Source organism: Bos grunniens, chromosome 23 (genome assembly GCF_055505025.1).
Source record: "Bos grunniens cultivar Pamir isolate PY7600 chromosome 23, Bosgru_T2T1.0, whole genome shotgun sequence".
NCBI lineage: Eukaryota > Metazoa > Chordata > Mammalia > Artiodactyla > Bovidae > Bos > Bos grunniens.
This window is the reverse complement of record NC_141187.1, coordinates 28703741-28719042: the sequence shown is the minus strand read 5'-3', so window position 1 is coordinate 28719042 and position 15302 is coordinate 28703741. Positions and strand designations below refer to the sequence as shown.

Sequence of the window (15302 nt, the reverse complement as noted above, 5' to 3'; positions counted from 1 at the left end):
GACTCAGAAATGGGAAATAGTATCTGCTGTCCCCCTAAAGCGTTACAACATGGAATGTTGATGGACACACTGCTTGCTCTCTCAGTTTCCCTACCCTTGCATCCTGTATTCTAGGGCTCAGTTCTCTGGAGATAGTCACTAAGGAATGAAAGAAGAGAAGCCTGGAGGATTATATCCCCAGGCCTGTCTAGAGATCATTGGATCTCAGAAGATCTGGCCTTATTCTACTGCTCTCCTTGCCTGACCCCATAAAGGCATTGTTTCCCCTTCATTAGAGACTAATCCTGGGAATTCACTGGTGGTCCAGTGGTTAAGACTCCCACTGCAGGGGTCACAGGTTCAATCCCTGGGAAAATAAGATTCCACATGCTGCTCTGGTGCAGTCAATAAATAAAGAAAGACCTGATCTGATGGGAGAATGCAAAGAAAGGTTCAGGAGCTGGTGCAAAGTAATTTGTGAGCTGATTGTTGTTACATGTTGTCTTAACACACAGAGCCCTTTAATAGGTGAAGTTCCATTCTGTAAGCAGATAGAATAGGGGTGGTTCCCAGAAGAAAAGAACCAGATAACAGCTTTTTAACATAAGAGAAGCCATTTTAGCCCCAAGCCATTTTGTGATCTAAGCCTGGCCATAATGCTTGCCCTTGAACAAGTCTCAGTAATAATGATCTTACGAGAACAATGACTGTTAGTGATCTCTGAGAGACAGCAGTGAGTGGTCCTAAAGACAGATCTTAGTTCCCTGCCCAGGAATTGAACCTGGGTAATCTAGATGAGAAAGAATCCTAGCCACCAGACCAGCACAGGCTAGAGATTAGAAGCAAAGTGACCCTGGCTCTTTATCCCCCTTTGAAAGCAAGAATGTTTCAAGGAGGCAAAAACTGTAAAAACAGATACAAAGTTAAAGAGAAAGCACAACAAGGGGGAGAGCACACAGAGGGAAGCAGTCTGTTTAAGACTGAAGGGAGGCAGAAATACATATTCAAAGAGGAATGCTGGGGTCCTGAGTGAGGAACAAGCAGGAAAGAGGTGAATTAATTACTTATATAGGATAGTCCTTCTGGCTCTCTGTTTACATTTGGCCAATTGTCTTGTCTCTTTCCTCATACCTAACTGGTCCTTGGACACTTATCAAGATACATGTACAGCTTTTTGCTAAGATAGCTCCCACCACAGAGGTCTGTGGGTGCATTTCCACACTAATTATGGGATGGGGCCTCCTCCCTTTTCGACCCCCAAGAAGCCTTCCTGTGCATGTGCAGAAAGGAAAGTCTTCCTTGACCTCAAGAGTGGGCACCTTATCTCTTTAGCAGGGCTCAACTTTTTTTCACCAGTTTTGTACTGAGTGTCTGGGTGAGAACAGAGCTTGAATTTTACTCCACTTGACAGACGCCAGCCCAGGAACCCATCACGAGCCTACCTCATTACCAGGCAAGAGAAGTAACAATAGCAAAGAATAAATCAATCATAAAGACTTCCAGTTCTGTTTCAATGATATGAATTAGCCAGAAGCACTTTCTTGAGCTGCTTTTCGTAATTCAACACCCCTCACAAGTGCTCAACCACCAGATCAACTAGCACCTGAAGGATGCTGATGCTTCTGACCCTCATGGCTTCAGTCAACTAAAGCTGTTGACCTTTGCCCCAATTCTATACTGAATTCTCCTCTGTTCAAATCCCTTCAAGAATATGAATAATAGGGCTTCCCTGGTGGCTCAGTGGTAAAGAATCTGCCTGCCAATGCAGGAAACACAAGTTTGATCCCTGATCTGGGGAGATCCCACATGCTTCAGAGCAAGTAAGCTATGTGCCACAATTACCGAGCCTGTGCTCTGGAGCGGAGAAGGCAATGACAACCCACTCCAGTACTCTTGCTTGGAAAATCCCATGGATGGAGGAGCCTGGTAGGCTGCAGTCCATGGGGTCTCGAAGAGTCCGACACGACTGAGTGACTTCACTTTCACTTTTCACTTTCATGCATTGGAGAAGGCAATGGCAACCCACTCCAGTGTTCTTGCCTAGAGAATCCCAGGGATGGAGGAGCCTGGTAGGCTGCTGTCTGTGGAGTTGCACAGAGTTGGACATGACTGAAGCGACTTAGCAGCAGCGGCAGCAGTGCTCTGGAGCCAAGGAGCCTCGACTACTGAAGTCCATGTGCCCTACAGCCTGTGCTCTGCGACAAGGGAAAACACTGCAATGAGAAGCCTATGCATTGTAACTAGAGAGTAGCTGCCACTTGCCACAATTAAAGAAAAGCCCACGCAGCAATGAAGATCCAGCACAGCCAAAAATAAATTAAGAAATAAAAAAACTTTTTTTTTAAAGGAAAGAATATGCATACTATGCCCAAGTCCCTTCATGAGTATGCATGTACCCTTATCTGAAAACTTCCTCAGTTTTGCTGTTCAAGAAGACACAACTTTGGGAAAGATCCTCAGTGTTCTCCTTACCTGCTATAAGTAGTAAATTCTTCCTCCTACCAGTCCTTGGCTTGGTTGTGGCTTTTGGATCAACACCCACCAAGAGATGAACCCAGTTTTGGGGTAACAATTCTTTTATCTATTCAGTAATTTTTATCTTTACTGAGTACTTAGGATTAGTCAGTGAGCCATGGAGATAAATACAAAACTCCCCATCTGAAAGAGGTAGAGAGTTATAGTTGACAAAAGCTCCAGATGAAAGGCAAAAAGTGACAAGTGGCAGGGAACTTATTTCCAACTGGAGGTGATCTGAAAAGGACTTCAAAGGGTTGAGCCTTGGAAAGTGTTAGTTGTATCCAACTCTTTGCGACTGCATGGACTAGGCTCCTCTGCCCATGGAATTCACCAGGCAAGAATACTGGAGTAGATTGCCATTCCCTTCTCTATAGAATCTTTCTGACCCAGGGATCAAACTCAGGTCTCCTGCACTACAGGCAGATTTCTTTTACCATCCGAGCGACCAGGGAAGATGGCCATAATTTTGACATGCAGAGATTGATTTACTGCAGGTGGAGGAAGCTGCACAAGATAGGAGGTAAAAGAAAAGAAAAGCTGCTTTACATCCATGTTATTCATTTCCAGCTTGTCAATTTCAGCATCTCTTTATACCCGTTTCAGCATCTCTTTATACTGTCATCAGGCATCAAGCTGACTGGAAGTTTTTACACCCTCACATTCCCCTGCATTCCATACTCATCACATGGAACCATATGCTACACTTATTCTCTGCCATTTATCATCAGAATAAGAGACAAAAATTCTAGTTTTCCAAAGGCTAAATAAATTTTCCCTTCTGTTTAGCTTTGGTGGGTTCTGTGGTTTTTTAGTTCTGCTGGGATTTATGTCAAAATAGTTCCTCTCTCCTCTCTGCTTCCAAACTATTTGGCTTGTGCTTCCCTTATAAGTAGGGTTTTCAGGCAAGATGAGGCAGTGAAGGGCAGCCTTTCCATAATAAAATATTAAATTATGAAAGATGCTGTGTATGTGTACCAATGTGTGACCATGCATTATGATCACAATGCTACCAGATATTGCTCTACGTGTCTTTTGTGTATTACCTCCTTTCTTCTCACACAATTCCATGAGCTACTTATTCAGTCCCTGACCAGGAATCAAAACTGCATCTCTTGCAGTGCAGTGAGGAATCTTAACCACTGGACCATCAGGGAAGTCTAGATGGTGCTGTTTTTAATCAAATGATGAGGGAAAGCCTCCTTGTAAAGATGACATTTGTTCAAAGATATAAATGATGTCAGGGAGCAGGCATGCAGATATCTGAAGAAATAGTATCCAGGGTGAGAAAGACACAAATGCAGAGACCCTGAGGCAAGAAGGAATTATATTTTTATATTAAATCATAGCTCCTAGAAGAAGAATAATGGGTCCAGAGTGGATGAATCAGAGTAAGTGAGGAAAAGAGTAGGAGGGGATGAAATCAGAGAGGCGGGGAGAAGCCAGGTCTGGTAGGTCAAGGTACAGGTTTTGTTCTGAGTGTGATTGGGAGCCATCAGAGGGTTTGAGCAAGGTGAGTGATATTATCTGGTAATTTAAAAGATCACTCTGGTTTCAGCATGAAGGAAGGACTATGTAAGTCAAAAATAAAAGCAAAAAGTCCAATTAAAGGGCTAGCCAAGAAACAACAGCAGCACAGGAGCTTGGATTAAGGTAGAGGACAGGGCCAAGGACAGAGGCCTGAGCCTTCTATTATTTAGAAGTTTGAAGAGTCAATGAAGACTGAGAAGTAGCAAATAAGGAACTAGTGTATACTTTCTTAAATTGGATCCAGAAAGAGTATTCAAAGTGAAGAAAACACTTCAAGGAGGAAGTGATCAACTGTGTCAAATGTTGCTAATGGTTCTAGAGCAGACTTTCTCAACCATGGCACATATATATTCTAAAGTAATTAAACATCTTTCAGCTTAAGGACTAAATCTGGCTATTGTTGAAGCTCCCTATGTATCTCTCTCCAATTAGAATTCTCCTGGCTGGGATGGGTGGATGGGAGAGGGATGGAGTGGGAATTTGGGATTAGCAGGTGCAAACTATTATATATAGAATAGATAAACAAGATCCTACTGTATAGCATCAGATCAGATCAGATCAGATCAGTCGCTCAGTTGTGTCTGACTCTTTGTGACCCCATGAACCGCAGCACGCCAGGCCTCCCTGTCCATCACCAACTCCCGGAGTTCACCCAGACTCATGTCCATCGAGTCAGTGATGCCATCCAGCCATCTCATCCTCTGTCGTCCCCTTCTCCTCCTGCCCCCAATCCCTCCCAGCATCAGAGTCTTTTCCAATGAGTCAACTCTTCGCATGAGGTGGCCAAAGTACTGGAGTTTCAGCTTTAGCATCATTCCTTCCAAAGAAATCCCAGGGCTGATTTCCTTCAGAATGGACTGGTTGGATCTCCTTGCAGTCCAAGGGACTTTCAGAAGTCTTCTCCAACACCACAGTTCAAAAGCAACAATTCTTCGGCACTCAGCCTTCTTCACAGTCCAACTCTCACATCCATACATGACCACAGGAAAAACCATAGCCTTGACTGGATGAACCTTTGTTGGCAAAGTAATATCTCTGCTTTTGAATATGCTATATGAATATGGTCATAACTTTCCTTCCAAGGAGTAAGCGTCTTTTAATTTCATGGCTGCAGTCACCATCTGCAGTGATTTTGGAGCCCAGAAAAATAAAGTCTGACACTGTTTCCACTGTTTCCCCATCTATTTCCCATGAAGTGATGGGACCAGATGCCATGATCTTCGTTTTCTGAATGTTGAGCTTTAAGCCAACTTTTTCACTCTCCTCTTTCACTTTCATCAAGAGGCTTTTTAGTTCCTCTTCACTTTCTGCCATAAGGGTAGTGTCATCTGCATATTTGAGGTTATTGATATTTCTCCCAGCAACCTTGATTCCAGTTTGTGTTTCTTCCAGTCCAGCGTTTCTCATGATGTACTCTGCATATAAGTTAAATAAACAGGGTGACAATATACAGCCTTGACATACTCCTTTTCCTATTTGGAACAAGTCTGTTGTTCCATGTCCAGTTCTAACTGTTGCTTCCTGACCTGCATACAGATTTCTCAAGAGGCAGGTCGGGTGGTCTGGAATTCCCATCTCTTTCAGAATTTTCCACAGTTTATTGTGATCCACACAGTCAAAGGCTTTGGCATAGTCAATAAAGCAGAAATAGATGTTTTTCTGGAACTCTCTTGCTTTTTCCATGATCCAGTGGATGTTGGCAATTTGATCTCTGGTTCCTCTGCCTTTTCTAAAACCAGCTTGAACATCAGGAAGTTCATGGTTCACATATTGCTGAAGCCTGGCTTGGAGAATTTTAAGCATTATTTTACTAGTGTGTGAGATGAGTGCAATCGTGCTGTAGTTTGAGCATTCTTTGACATTGCCTTTCTTTGGGATTGGAATGAAAACTGACCTTTTCCAGTCCTGTGGCTACTGCTGAGTTTTCCAAATTTGCTGGCATATTGAGTGCAGCACTTTCACAGCATCATCTTTCAGGATTTGAAATAGCTCAACTGGAATTCTATCACCTCCACTAGCTTTGTTTGTAGTGATGCTTTCTAAGGCCCACTTGACTTCACATTCCAGGATGTCTGGCTCTAGGTCAGTGATCACACCATCGTGATTATCTGGGTCGTGAAGATCTACTGTATAGCATAGGGAACTATATTCAATATTCTATGACAAACCATAATGGAAAAGAATATTAAGAATGATGTGTGTGTGTGTGTGTGTGTGTGTGTGTGTGTGTGTAGGGCTTCCCTGGTAGCTCAGATGGTAAAGAATCCACCTACAATGGGGGAGACCTGAGTTTGATCTCTGGATCGGGAGGAGGACATGACAACCCATGCCAATATTCTTGCCTGGAGAATCCCCATGGACAGAGGAGTCTGGCAGGTCCTAGTCCATGGGGTTGCAAAGAGTCAGACATGACTGAGCAACTAAGCATACATATACGTGTAACTAAATCACTTTGCAGCACAGCAGAAATTAACACAACATTGTAAATCAACTACATTTCAATTTAAAAAATTAAAAAAAAAAAAGAATTCTCCTCTTCTCATGGGCTAACCACTATTCTGAATTTTGTGTTTTTACTACATAGGTTAGTAGCAAAAGAATTTATTTCCCCCTTCTTCTCAAAGATGAGCTATATTATTATAGCATGTTTGTATGGTGATGGAATGTTTCAGTAATGAGGGGAAAACTGATTATGTGAGAGGGATAGGGATCATTTCAAGAGTTCCATTTCTGTGTAGGTGAGAAGGGTGGGATCCCAGTGCCCACATAGGGTGGGGACTGGGGAACAGGTCAGCTTCTCTGCAGTAACAAGGGGAAGGCACTGAATTCAACAGAGATGCACGTGGCCTGGTAGATTTGGAGCTGGGACCAGAGGAGGTTCTCTTTTGAGAGTTTCTATTTTCTCACTGAGATAGGAAAGAAGGTCTTCATCTTGTGAAACTGTGATCTCAGATTTGCGGAATGTGGGAAAATGCAGGCTTGCAGGCCACCCTGAGCGCTCAAAGGAAGTAAGACTAGCTGGTATGACTGTGCATTTTTCCCCAGACATATTCAGCACTTAGGTGCAGGTATGGTGCAGACAGAGTTGGATTTGGAATCACCTGGGGATGTCTTTAAAAATATTGATGCCTGAGTCCCAAGAGATGGTGATTTAATTGGTTTAGAATGTGACCTGGGCTTTGGGCTTTTTAAATGCTCCCCAGATGACTATAATGTATTGCCAGAGGCAAGAATCCTGACTCCAAGGAATGCCTGGAGCTGTGTTTAGAAACCCACTGCTTTATTTATTTTTTAAAAGGCAACTTATACCCAGTTTTTAAAATTTTATTTATTTTTGGTTGGGCTGGGTCTTTGTTGCTGCTTGAGGAATTTCTCTAGTTGCAGTGAGCAGGGCTACCCTTCATTGAGGTGCGCAGGCTTCTCATTGAGGTGGCTTCTCGTTGCTGAACACAGGCTCTAGGCACAGTGGCTGCAGTAGTTGTAGCACGCAGGCTCAGCAGTCATGGTGCATGGGCTTCAGTTGTTCTGTGGCATATGGAATCTTCCCAGACCGGGGGTTGAACCGGTGTCCCCTGCATTGGCAAGTGGATTCTTAACCACTGGACCATCAGGGAAGTGCCGAGAGATTCCTTCTTGCTTCAGTGAAGGAGATTGATCTGAGCTTTGAAGGATTGGTATATTTTGGCCAAGTGGAGAAGCCGATGTGAAAGGAGGGAAAATATCATGAGCATAAGCTTAGATGTGGTCTGAAACACATGGCAAGCAGCAAACAATTTGGTTTGCAACAGGCAAATATTAGAGAAAGAGCTCTTAGATTTGAGGACAGCTCGGTAAATAAAGATCTGGAGGTGGGCATGAATAATACAGTTTGGTTCCACAGAAAGCTGGATGATGTCAAATTATGGGAGAGGTCAAAGGCCAGATTAAAACTTTGTGAACAGTTGAGTAAGCAATAGGGAATCTTGAAGGGCTTTTGAGTAGCATGTTAAGAGTTTATAAAAGCATGTTTAGGGAGGGTAACCCGACAGCAGTGTTAAGGGAGACCTGGAGTAGGAAGGGGTGGGAAAGAGGGAAACCTATTAGGGAAACTGTTGTAATAATCCTAGATGAGGTCATTTCCCAGCAAGAAGTGGGGAAAAGTTACAGATTCAAAAGACATCATGATGGCAGAATTGACTGGGCTTAACAGCTCACCACAAGTAAAGGCAGGAAGGAGGTGGAAGAGGCATCAAGTTTTCAAATAAGGAAGGGCACTGGGGAATTGGTGCTGTCTACAGAGGGAGGGGAGCTGGTTTTCAGTGGCATTTTATCTATTTGGTTTTGAACCAGCTGACTTTAGAGGACAGGCCGCATTGCTTCCCTGGTAGCTCAGACTGTAAAGAATCCTCCTGTAATGCGGGAGACCTAGGTTCAACCCCTGGGTTGGGAAGCTCCCCTGGAGAAGGAAATGGCAACCCACTCCAGTATTGTTGCCTGGAGAATTCCAGGTCGCAAAGAGTCAGACTGAGAGACTTTCACACCTAGCATTGTCCACATGTTCCACAGACACCAGAGGAATGCTTATAAATACAGAGTTTGGAGAATGTTCTACTCAATTTGGACTGTTAACAGAATACCATAAACTGGCTATCTTATAAACAGCAGAAGTCAATTTCTCAAGTCCTGAAGGCTGGAAATTCCAAGATCAAGGTGTTGGCAGATTCAGTGTCTAGTGAGAGCTTCTTTTGGTTCACAGAATACCTTCTAGCTATGTCCTCACATGGTGGAATGGTAAGGGAACTCTCTGGGGATCTTTTATTAATTAAAACAATTAAAAAAAAATCTTTTGACCATGCCACGGGGCATGTGGGGTCTTAGTTCCCAGGCAGGGATCAAACTCATGACCCCTGCCTTGGAAGTGTGGCGACTTAACCACCCGACCACCACGGAAGTTCCTCTGGGGTCTCTTTTATAAGAGCATTAATCCCATCCATTAGGGCCTACCCTCAAAACCTAATCATCTCCCAAATGCCACACTATCACACTGGGGATTAGGGTTCAACAGATGAATTTTAAGGAAACACAAACATTCAGTCTGTAGCAAAGGAGCATTTGGTTACAAATGAGGTCTGAGTTTGGAGTGGATGAGATTTTTCAAGGGAAATTCTCAGAGAAGGAAAAAAAAAAAAAGTCCATATATAGTTGCTTAAGGCACAGAAGGTAAAAAAAAGAAAAAAAAGAAAAAACAAAAAACAGGCGGGGAGAGAGGAAGAAGGATAAAGTGAGGTTTGTGTGTGCACAGAGTCAGACACGACTGAAGCAACTTAGCAGCAGCAGCAGCAGAGGGGAAGGAGGTAATATGTCCCTGAACCTGGGAAAGTGGGGAATCCAGGATGAAGGGACAAACATGGAAGGGTTCAGAGAGGCAGTGTACTATGAAAATACCATGGGTTCTGGCTCCTGGTAACTTTGGGTCATTGAATACTATTTGAAAAAAACAGTTTCAGTAAAGTTTGGATTGGACGCATATTCCAAAGGGTTAAGAAGCAGTGGGTATGAAGGAAAGACATTTCTGACAACAGTACGCCCTATTGAACGGAGGTGGGAGAGGGGACGGTGGGGTTGGAGGTGGTGAGTAGGTAGTGAGGAAGTGCGAACTGCAAATATAAGTTCTTTTTTCATGAAGTCGGGTAAGGAAAGCACAGCAAACCTGAACCATCCAAAGGAAAACCCATGATCCCATCCTCTTCCCATGTCTCCTATCACAGTGCATGGCTTCCGTTTTAGATTATAAACTTCATGAGTTTCAGGGTTTACACCTGCTGTCGGAGATGATGTCTCACCAGCATCCTGCATGGAATTCAGGATAGGACCCTGTCCTGCAGGTGCACAGCTGAAGACACCAAGTCCACTGCTTGTGCCACCTCTCCCTCCCCAAGAGGTCTCCTGGTTGAGGGTAACTAGCCCAGGTAGACGTGTGAGGCTACTGACTTTCTCCCTGGCATTCTGCTTTAGTCAGAATATTTGTGATCCCTGCACCAATACATATGTTGAAATTCTAATGTGCAATACAATGGTATTAGGAGGTGAGGCCTTTGGAATGCACTTAGGTCCTGAGAGTAGCACCCTCATGAATGGGATTAGTACCCTTGTAAAAGGGACCCTACAAGGACTTCCCTGGTGATCCAGTGGTTAAGGCTCTGTGCTTCCAAGGCAAGGGGTGTGGTTCGATGGCTGAACAGGGGTGAAATACGATCCCACAAGTCCCGTGGCCAAATAAATACATAAGGAAATAAATCTCACAGAGCTCCCTAGCCCTTTCTGCCAAGAGAGGATACAGTTAGAGAGGAGACAGGGATCGGTGTACATTTAGAGATCTACAACTCAGAAGAGGGCCTATACCTGACCGTCCTGGCACCTGATCTTAGACTTCCAGGAAAGTTCTGTTCTTTATAAGCCACCCAGTGACGGTATTTTTGTCACAGCAGCCCGACCCCCGCAGCTCCGTGCTCCCTTTGCCTTGCCTACCTACACTGGTACAGCACAAGTAGGGCTCGACCCGGAGTTGTCTGCCACCCTCCAGCCTGTGAGCAGGAACAGCTGTGGGCAGCTGGGCATGTTTCCCTGCCCCATGCCATCCTATCCTGGGCCAACTTTTTCAGAATACCCTGCCTACTTTCCTCCTGCCTTCCTGGAATTCTGGGGATAGATTCCTGGATCTGCTCGTAAATCTTCCTCCAAAGTCTTAGGTCGAGTCTGGTAGGGAATGGAAAAGGTGTGCTGGGTAAAGAAATGTCTAAGAAGAATGGATCCCCAGGTCTTCGCCAGTAGGATCCCCAGGGAAGCCTCTCTTTCCCATCTTTGTGTTTGTCTCTCTGGTGTGCGGGAATCTGTGTCCATTCACTATCGTCTCTGTAAGTTTTTGTCCGCCCCTCCCCCACGTCCCCAGAAGGGGAGATAAGTGAAAGGCGAAACCAAAGGAGCCGGGTCTTTGCTAGTCTTCGGGATTGCGGGTGATAAATCCACTTAATCTATTTAATATTGTCTTTCAGAAGTTCACACACACACTCACACACAGATCAGAACAAGGTGAGGACTAATGAGGAACAGGGATTGGGCTGGCTCCTTCCAGATAGTGGAAGATTTGTACCCTCGGTTCTTTCTGCTCGCTTGCCCAGTTGGGGTAGGAGGAAGGGAGTATTTACAGAGAACGGGGACTTAATCTTCTTCCAGGGAGAAGGTTCCGAAACCGGTAACCTCCTAAATCTCATTCCAAACCCCCCTCACCGCCCCCCATCCCGCCAAAACCCAAAAGTTATAGAGGTCCTGGGATTAACATGAAAATAGACGGGGATGGAGTGGAGGAGAGACAGAAGTGGAAGTGAGGGTGAGGGTTCTGGCTAACCTGGGGCTCGGCTCTCACGCCGGGAGAAGGTGTGGGGTGACAAGTATACTGACAACTATCCGGGCAAGGCCTGGCGCCACAAACCCAATCACCGGACTGAATCACCCCGCAGGGAAGAAAAGAAGGCGGAGCCTGCCGACCTGGAGGCGGGGTTTTATCAGAGCCGGGGCGGAACCTATGGAGGAGGCGGGGCTTTAGGGACCAGTTTTCAGTCTGGGGAGCCTTGACCGAGAGAGTTCGGCTGGGGGTGCTGTATTTAGAGGGGGTGGGGGCCTGGAGCGACTGAGGGCCCGGCCGGGAAGTGGCGTCCCTATTAGTGTGGGTTTTGGCGAGGTTCCTGAGGAACTGGATTCCGAGCGTGCTCGCAAGGCGAGAGTTTCCGTGGAGGCCTAGTTTAGGATGTAACCAAGTCCAGTAGCCCCAGAAGCGGGTGTGCGGGGCGCCCACTGTGGATCCCCGGCTTGACGGCAAAACGTGCTTGGGACGTCGAGGGGCGCAGGGTGGGGCCGGGCCGTGGTTGTCCTTACGGATCCCAATAGTTCTCGTGGTGCTGCGCTGCAATGATGATGACTACGGTTAGGATGGTACAGAGCACCATGGCTGCAATGCCCACCGCCAGGGAAATAAAGGAGAAGTTCCGGGCCTCGCGTGAAGCGATTTCAGCTGACACCATGTCTCCGCGGGCCAAGGCCGTGCGCACCTGCGGGGGACAGGGAGGGAAAGAAGATCAGAGAGCCGCTACCTCGGCCGCACGCCTCAGCCTCCCTCTAAGATGCTCCCTCAAACGTCCAGCACTCCCCGGGAATAAGAACCTCTTGAGTCCTCCTCTCCATACTCCGCCTCCGTCCCCTCCCCTCCCCTCACCCCCCACACACCTGCACTGCCTTGAAGATGGCAATGATGCCTGTAGGCCAGAAGCAGCAGATGGTGGTCAGCACCGCGATGGGCATGTAGTCGTGGGGCGGGCGCCTTGGCTCCAGCAGGGCCAGCCCTGGGCCCTGGGGTGGCGGGGGGAGCGTGGAGGTTACTCCTGTTCCCCCCGGGGTCGCGCCTGCATAGGGCTGTGAAAGGAAAGAAGGTTGTAGGGAGGGGACGTCTATCATTCTTAAACCCTCTTTGAGCCCACCAGCTTTCCACGTCTAGCAGAGAAAGAAGGTTGCTTTCCTCTTTTAAACCTCCTCTGGACTTCAAGGCTGTTTCCCCTGCCAGATCTTGATCTTTGACTCCAACAGACCACCCACCCCATTCCCAGATCTTTCTCTAGTCTCTCCTCTCCCTTGGCCCCAGATCGCCTCCTGGTCCCCTGGTTCTGTTCCTCTTTCCCACCAGTCCCCACTGTGCCTCCAATTCCATGTCCTGTTCCATCCTTCTCCCAGCCCCCTCCTTCCAGTCCCCTGTCCGCCCTGTACTCACCGTGCCCACCGGGTAGACCGGCACGTAGGCAGTGCAAGGCTGCAGCTGTAAAGGGTAACCCGGGGCTACGTAGCCACCCAGCGGCAGCGTGCCTACCGCTCCCGTGTGCGTGGGCACCACGAAGCCCGGGGCCTGGGCAGTATGAGAGGTCGCCGGCGGGGGCGGGGCGGCGGCGGCGGGCGGCGGTGGGGGCAGTGGGCCCTCGAAGCGAGTCTCCTGCAGGTAAGGGTCGGGTGGCATGCGGGGCAAGGTAGCGCAGCCGGGTGGGGGCGCCCCAGCGGCCGGGCCAGGAGGGGCATGGTGTGGGGGCCTTGGCAAGGTAGCGGAGGACGAGGGACCGCGCTGAGCGGCGGCCCCAGAAGCCAGGCCCCCTGCCCCTAAGCGCGGGAGGGTGGCAGTGCCGGACTGGTGGTAGTGGTGGTGGTGGTGATGGTGCGAGGAAGGGGCTGTCTGTGGGGGCGGGGCAGGAGGTTCGGCGGGGGGCTGGGGGGCATTGTAGGGTGGTGGAGAGGTGTGAGGGACTGAGTCAGGGAGACCTGGGGGCGGTAAGCAGAGGAGCCAGTATGGGGAGAGATAAGATAGATGAGATGAGGGAGAGGGGGAGACACAGAGGGTCAGGGACGGAGAAAGATAATGGGAGAGACAGAGAGATGAGTGAGAAGCCATCTCTCATTCTTGGGGGAGGAGAGGGGTGGTATCTAGGCCAACAGCCCTTTCCCCCCGCCCCCACTTTAATCTAGTTTTGAGGTCATAACTCTCTTCTGCTCCTCTCCCTGCTTCAGCAGTGGGCACACAGCTTTAACCTGCAGACCCAAACTCCTAACCCTCTTGGCTTATGGCTGCTTTGGGGTTTGCCTATCTGAGCTAGTCCTGCGTGTGCACATGTATAGACATGCAACACTTGTGTGAACATGTGCTCAGTCCAACAGTTGTATAAACACATGTAGGATAACATGTTCCACTCTGCCATTCCTTTAGTGGGGAGGGGGTCCCCTAGTCTCTCTTGGAATCTCCGAACCTCTTTTAGGGCAGATTAAGAAGGGTCCTCTGGATTTTACTCCCCTGGCAATCCCCATCTGATCATCTCTCCATATTACCCCGCTGGATGTCTCCATGCGGGCCAGCGTTATCTGTCCATCTGTCACTCCCAATGATGCTATCCGTGCAGTACCTGGCTGATGCTAAGCCAGTCTTGTACTTCCCTCACCCTCTTAACCTGCCCCCCTCCCCCCCAGTGTTGTTGGCAAGGGACCGAGCCTGAGACTGGCCAGAGGAAAGGAAGAAAAGGGAAGGATATAGAAAGAGAAGGGGGCTTGGGGGGAGGGATATGGAGAGCTGGATAGAAGGGGAATGAAACAGAACCACCCGCTAGGGAGGGGTAAGGGAGGGGGGGTAGTCAGGAGGCAGTGGAGAGGGCGAGGGGTTTTGTTGTTGTTTTCTACCTGACTTTTCGGATGACATGCTTGCGCTCTCCCTGGGACAAGATCCGTGCAGCCGGAGTCCGGAGTCGGGGTCCCTGGCTAGCACCGGAGTCTGGGTGCGCAGATTGCGCAGCCGGCAGCAGCGCAGAGATGGAGAGATGAAGACTGTGGCGGCGGGGGGCGGAGGGAAAGCTGAGAGGGGGGAGCTTAAAGGGACCGAGGCGAGGGAGGGGGAACCCTTCAGAGATACCCCCACTTGGTCTCTCTCCGCTTTTGGACTATGTCTCGCCTCCTCTAACCCCGGCATTCAAGCCCCCAGTTTGGGTTCCTTTGGAGTTGTCATGGAAACTGGGAGGCAAGCAAGACCAGGCAAGGCGGGTGGTACTAAGGGAAGGAAGGAGGGAGAAAGAACCCTCTGGAGTCTTCCCCTTCAAGACTGGCTGTAGTGATTATACTGTAGGAGGAAGCGAGCAGGTGCTCAGTGGATTCAGTACCCCGGTTCCCTCTGAATCTTTTTCACCCCAGTCAGGCCTCCCCCCCGCCCTCCCCCCAACTCAGCCTCCCTCAGAGTCCCTGTAAGATCTGGGGATCTTCTCTCAAATCCTTGGCTCTAGTTTCCCTATCTGTACCAGAGATGCCTGTGTGAGAGAGAACCATAAAAACAACAACAAAAGTTCCCAGGGTTATGATCTTGACCTGCCGCTCTGGCTTGGGAGGAATCCGGAGGTAAAGTGAGAGGCCCCAGTCTATAGTCGTTGGGAGGTAGTAGGGCTTGTGGTGTGTTGGGGGGCAGGAGTAGGACGAAGAGGAAGCTTGGGGGATACTTAGTTACCTCTTACCTTCAGTATGTAGGAGCTGTAGCACGTTGGGAGGAGAGGACGAATCAACTGCTCATTGCCGGCAGCTCAGTTTGGCAGTACCTGCTTGGTCCCCCTTCCCCCGCTTTGCTTACTAGGCTTCTTAAAGAGTTTCCAGGGCCCGCAGTGTTCAGATCCATTCCTGAAATCCCACCCACCCACCACCCCCGCCAAGACGCAGCGCCATCGCCTGAGTCGACCCGG

General features: G+C 48.3%; 1 protein-coding gene across 4 annotated transcripts; it reads right to left on the bottom strand.

Moving 5' to 3' along the window:
- Positions 1–11002: 11002 nt before the first annotated feature.
- PRRT1 (proline rich transmembrane protein 1) lies at positions 11003–15299 on the bottom strand. Of its 4 annotated transcripts, none has more exons than XM_086369173.1 (5): positions 15081–15299; positions 14263–14406; positions 12821–13036; positions 12283–12468; positions 11003–12107 (listed from the first exon to the last, which is right to left on the bottom strand). In XM_086369173.1, exons 2-5 carry the CDS (start codon positions 14279–14281, stop codon positions 12067–12069), a joined length of 462 nt encoding a protein of 153 aa, XP_086225299.1. In that variant the 5' UTR covers positions 14282–14406; positions 15081–15299; the 3' UTR covers positions 11003–12066. The 4 variants fall into 4 exon arrangements, with proteins under 4 accessions (XP_086225299.1, XP_086225298.1, XP_086225296.1 ...); XM_086369172.1 differs by having other exon boundaries at positions 12821–13356; positions 15081–15217; XM_086369170.1 differs by lacking the exon at positions 15081–15299 and having other exon boundaries at positions 12821–13356; positions 14263–14664.
- Between the last annotated feature and the right edge of the window lie 3 nt (positions 15300–15302).

Coding starts and splice junctions, on each gene's coding strand:
- PRRT1 (XM_086369170.1), bottom strand. CDS start 14,548: ATGCCGGGGTTAGAGGAGGCGAGACATAGTCCAAAAGCGGAGAGAGAC. Junction 13,357..14,262: donor CATGTCATCCGAAAAGTCAG/GTAGAAAACAAC, acceptor TACCGCCCCCAG/GTCTCCCTGACTCAGTCCCT. Junction 12,469..12,820: donor CGGTCTACCCGGTGGGCACG/GTGAGTACAGGG, acceptor TTCCTTTCACAG/CCCTATGCAGGCGCGACCCC.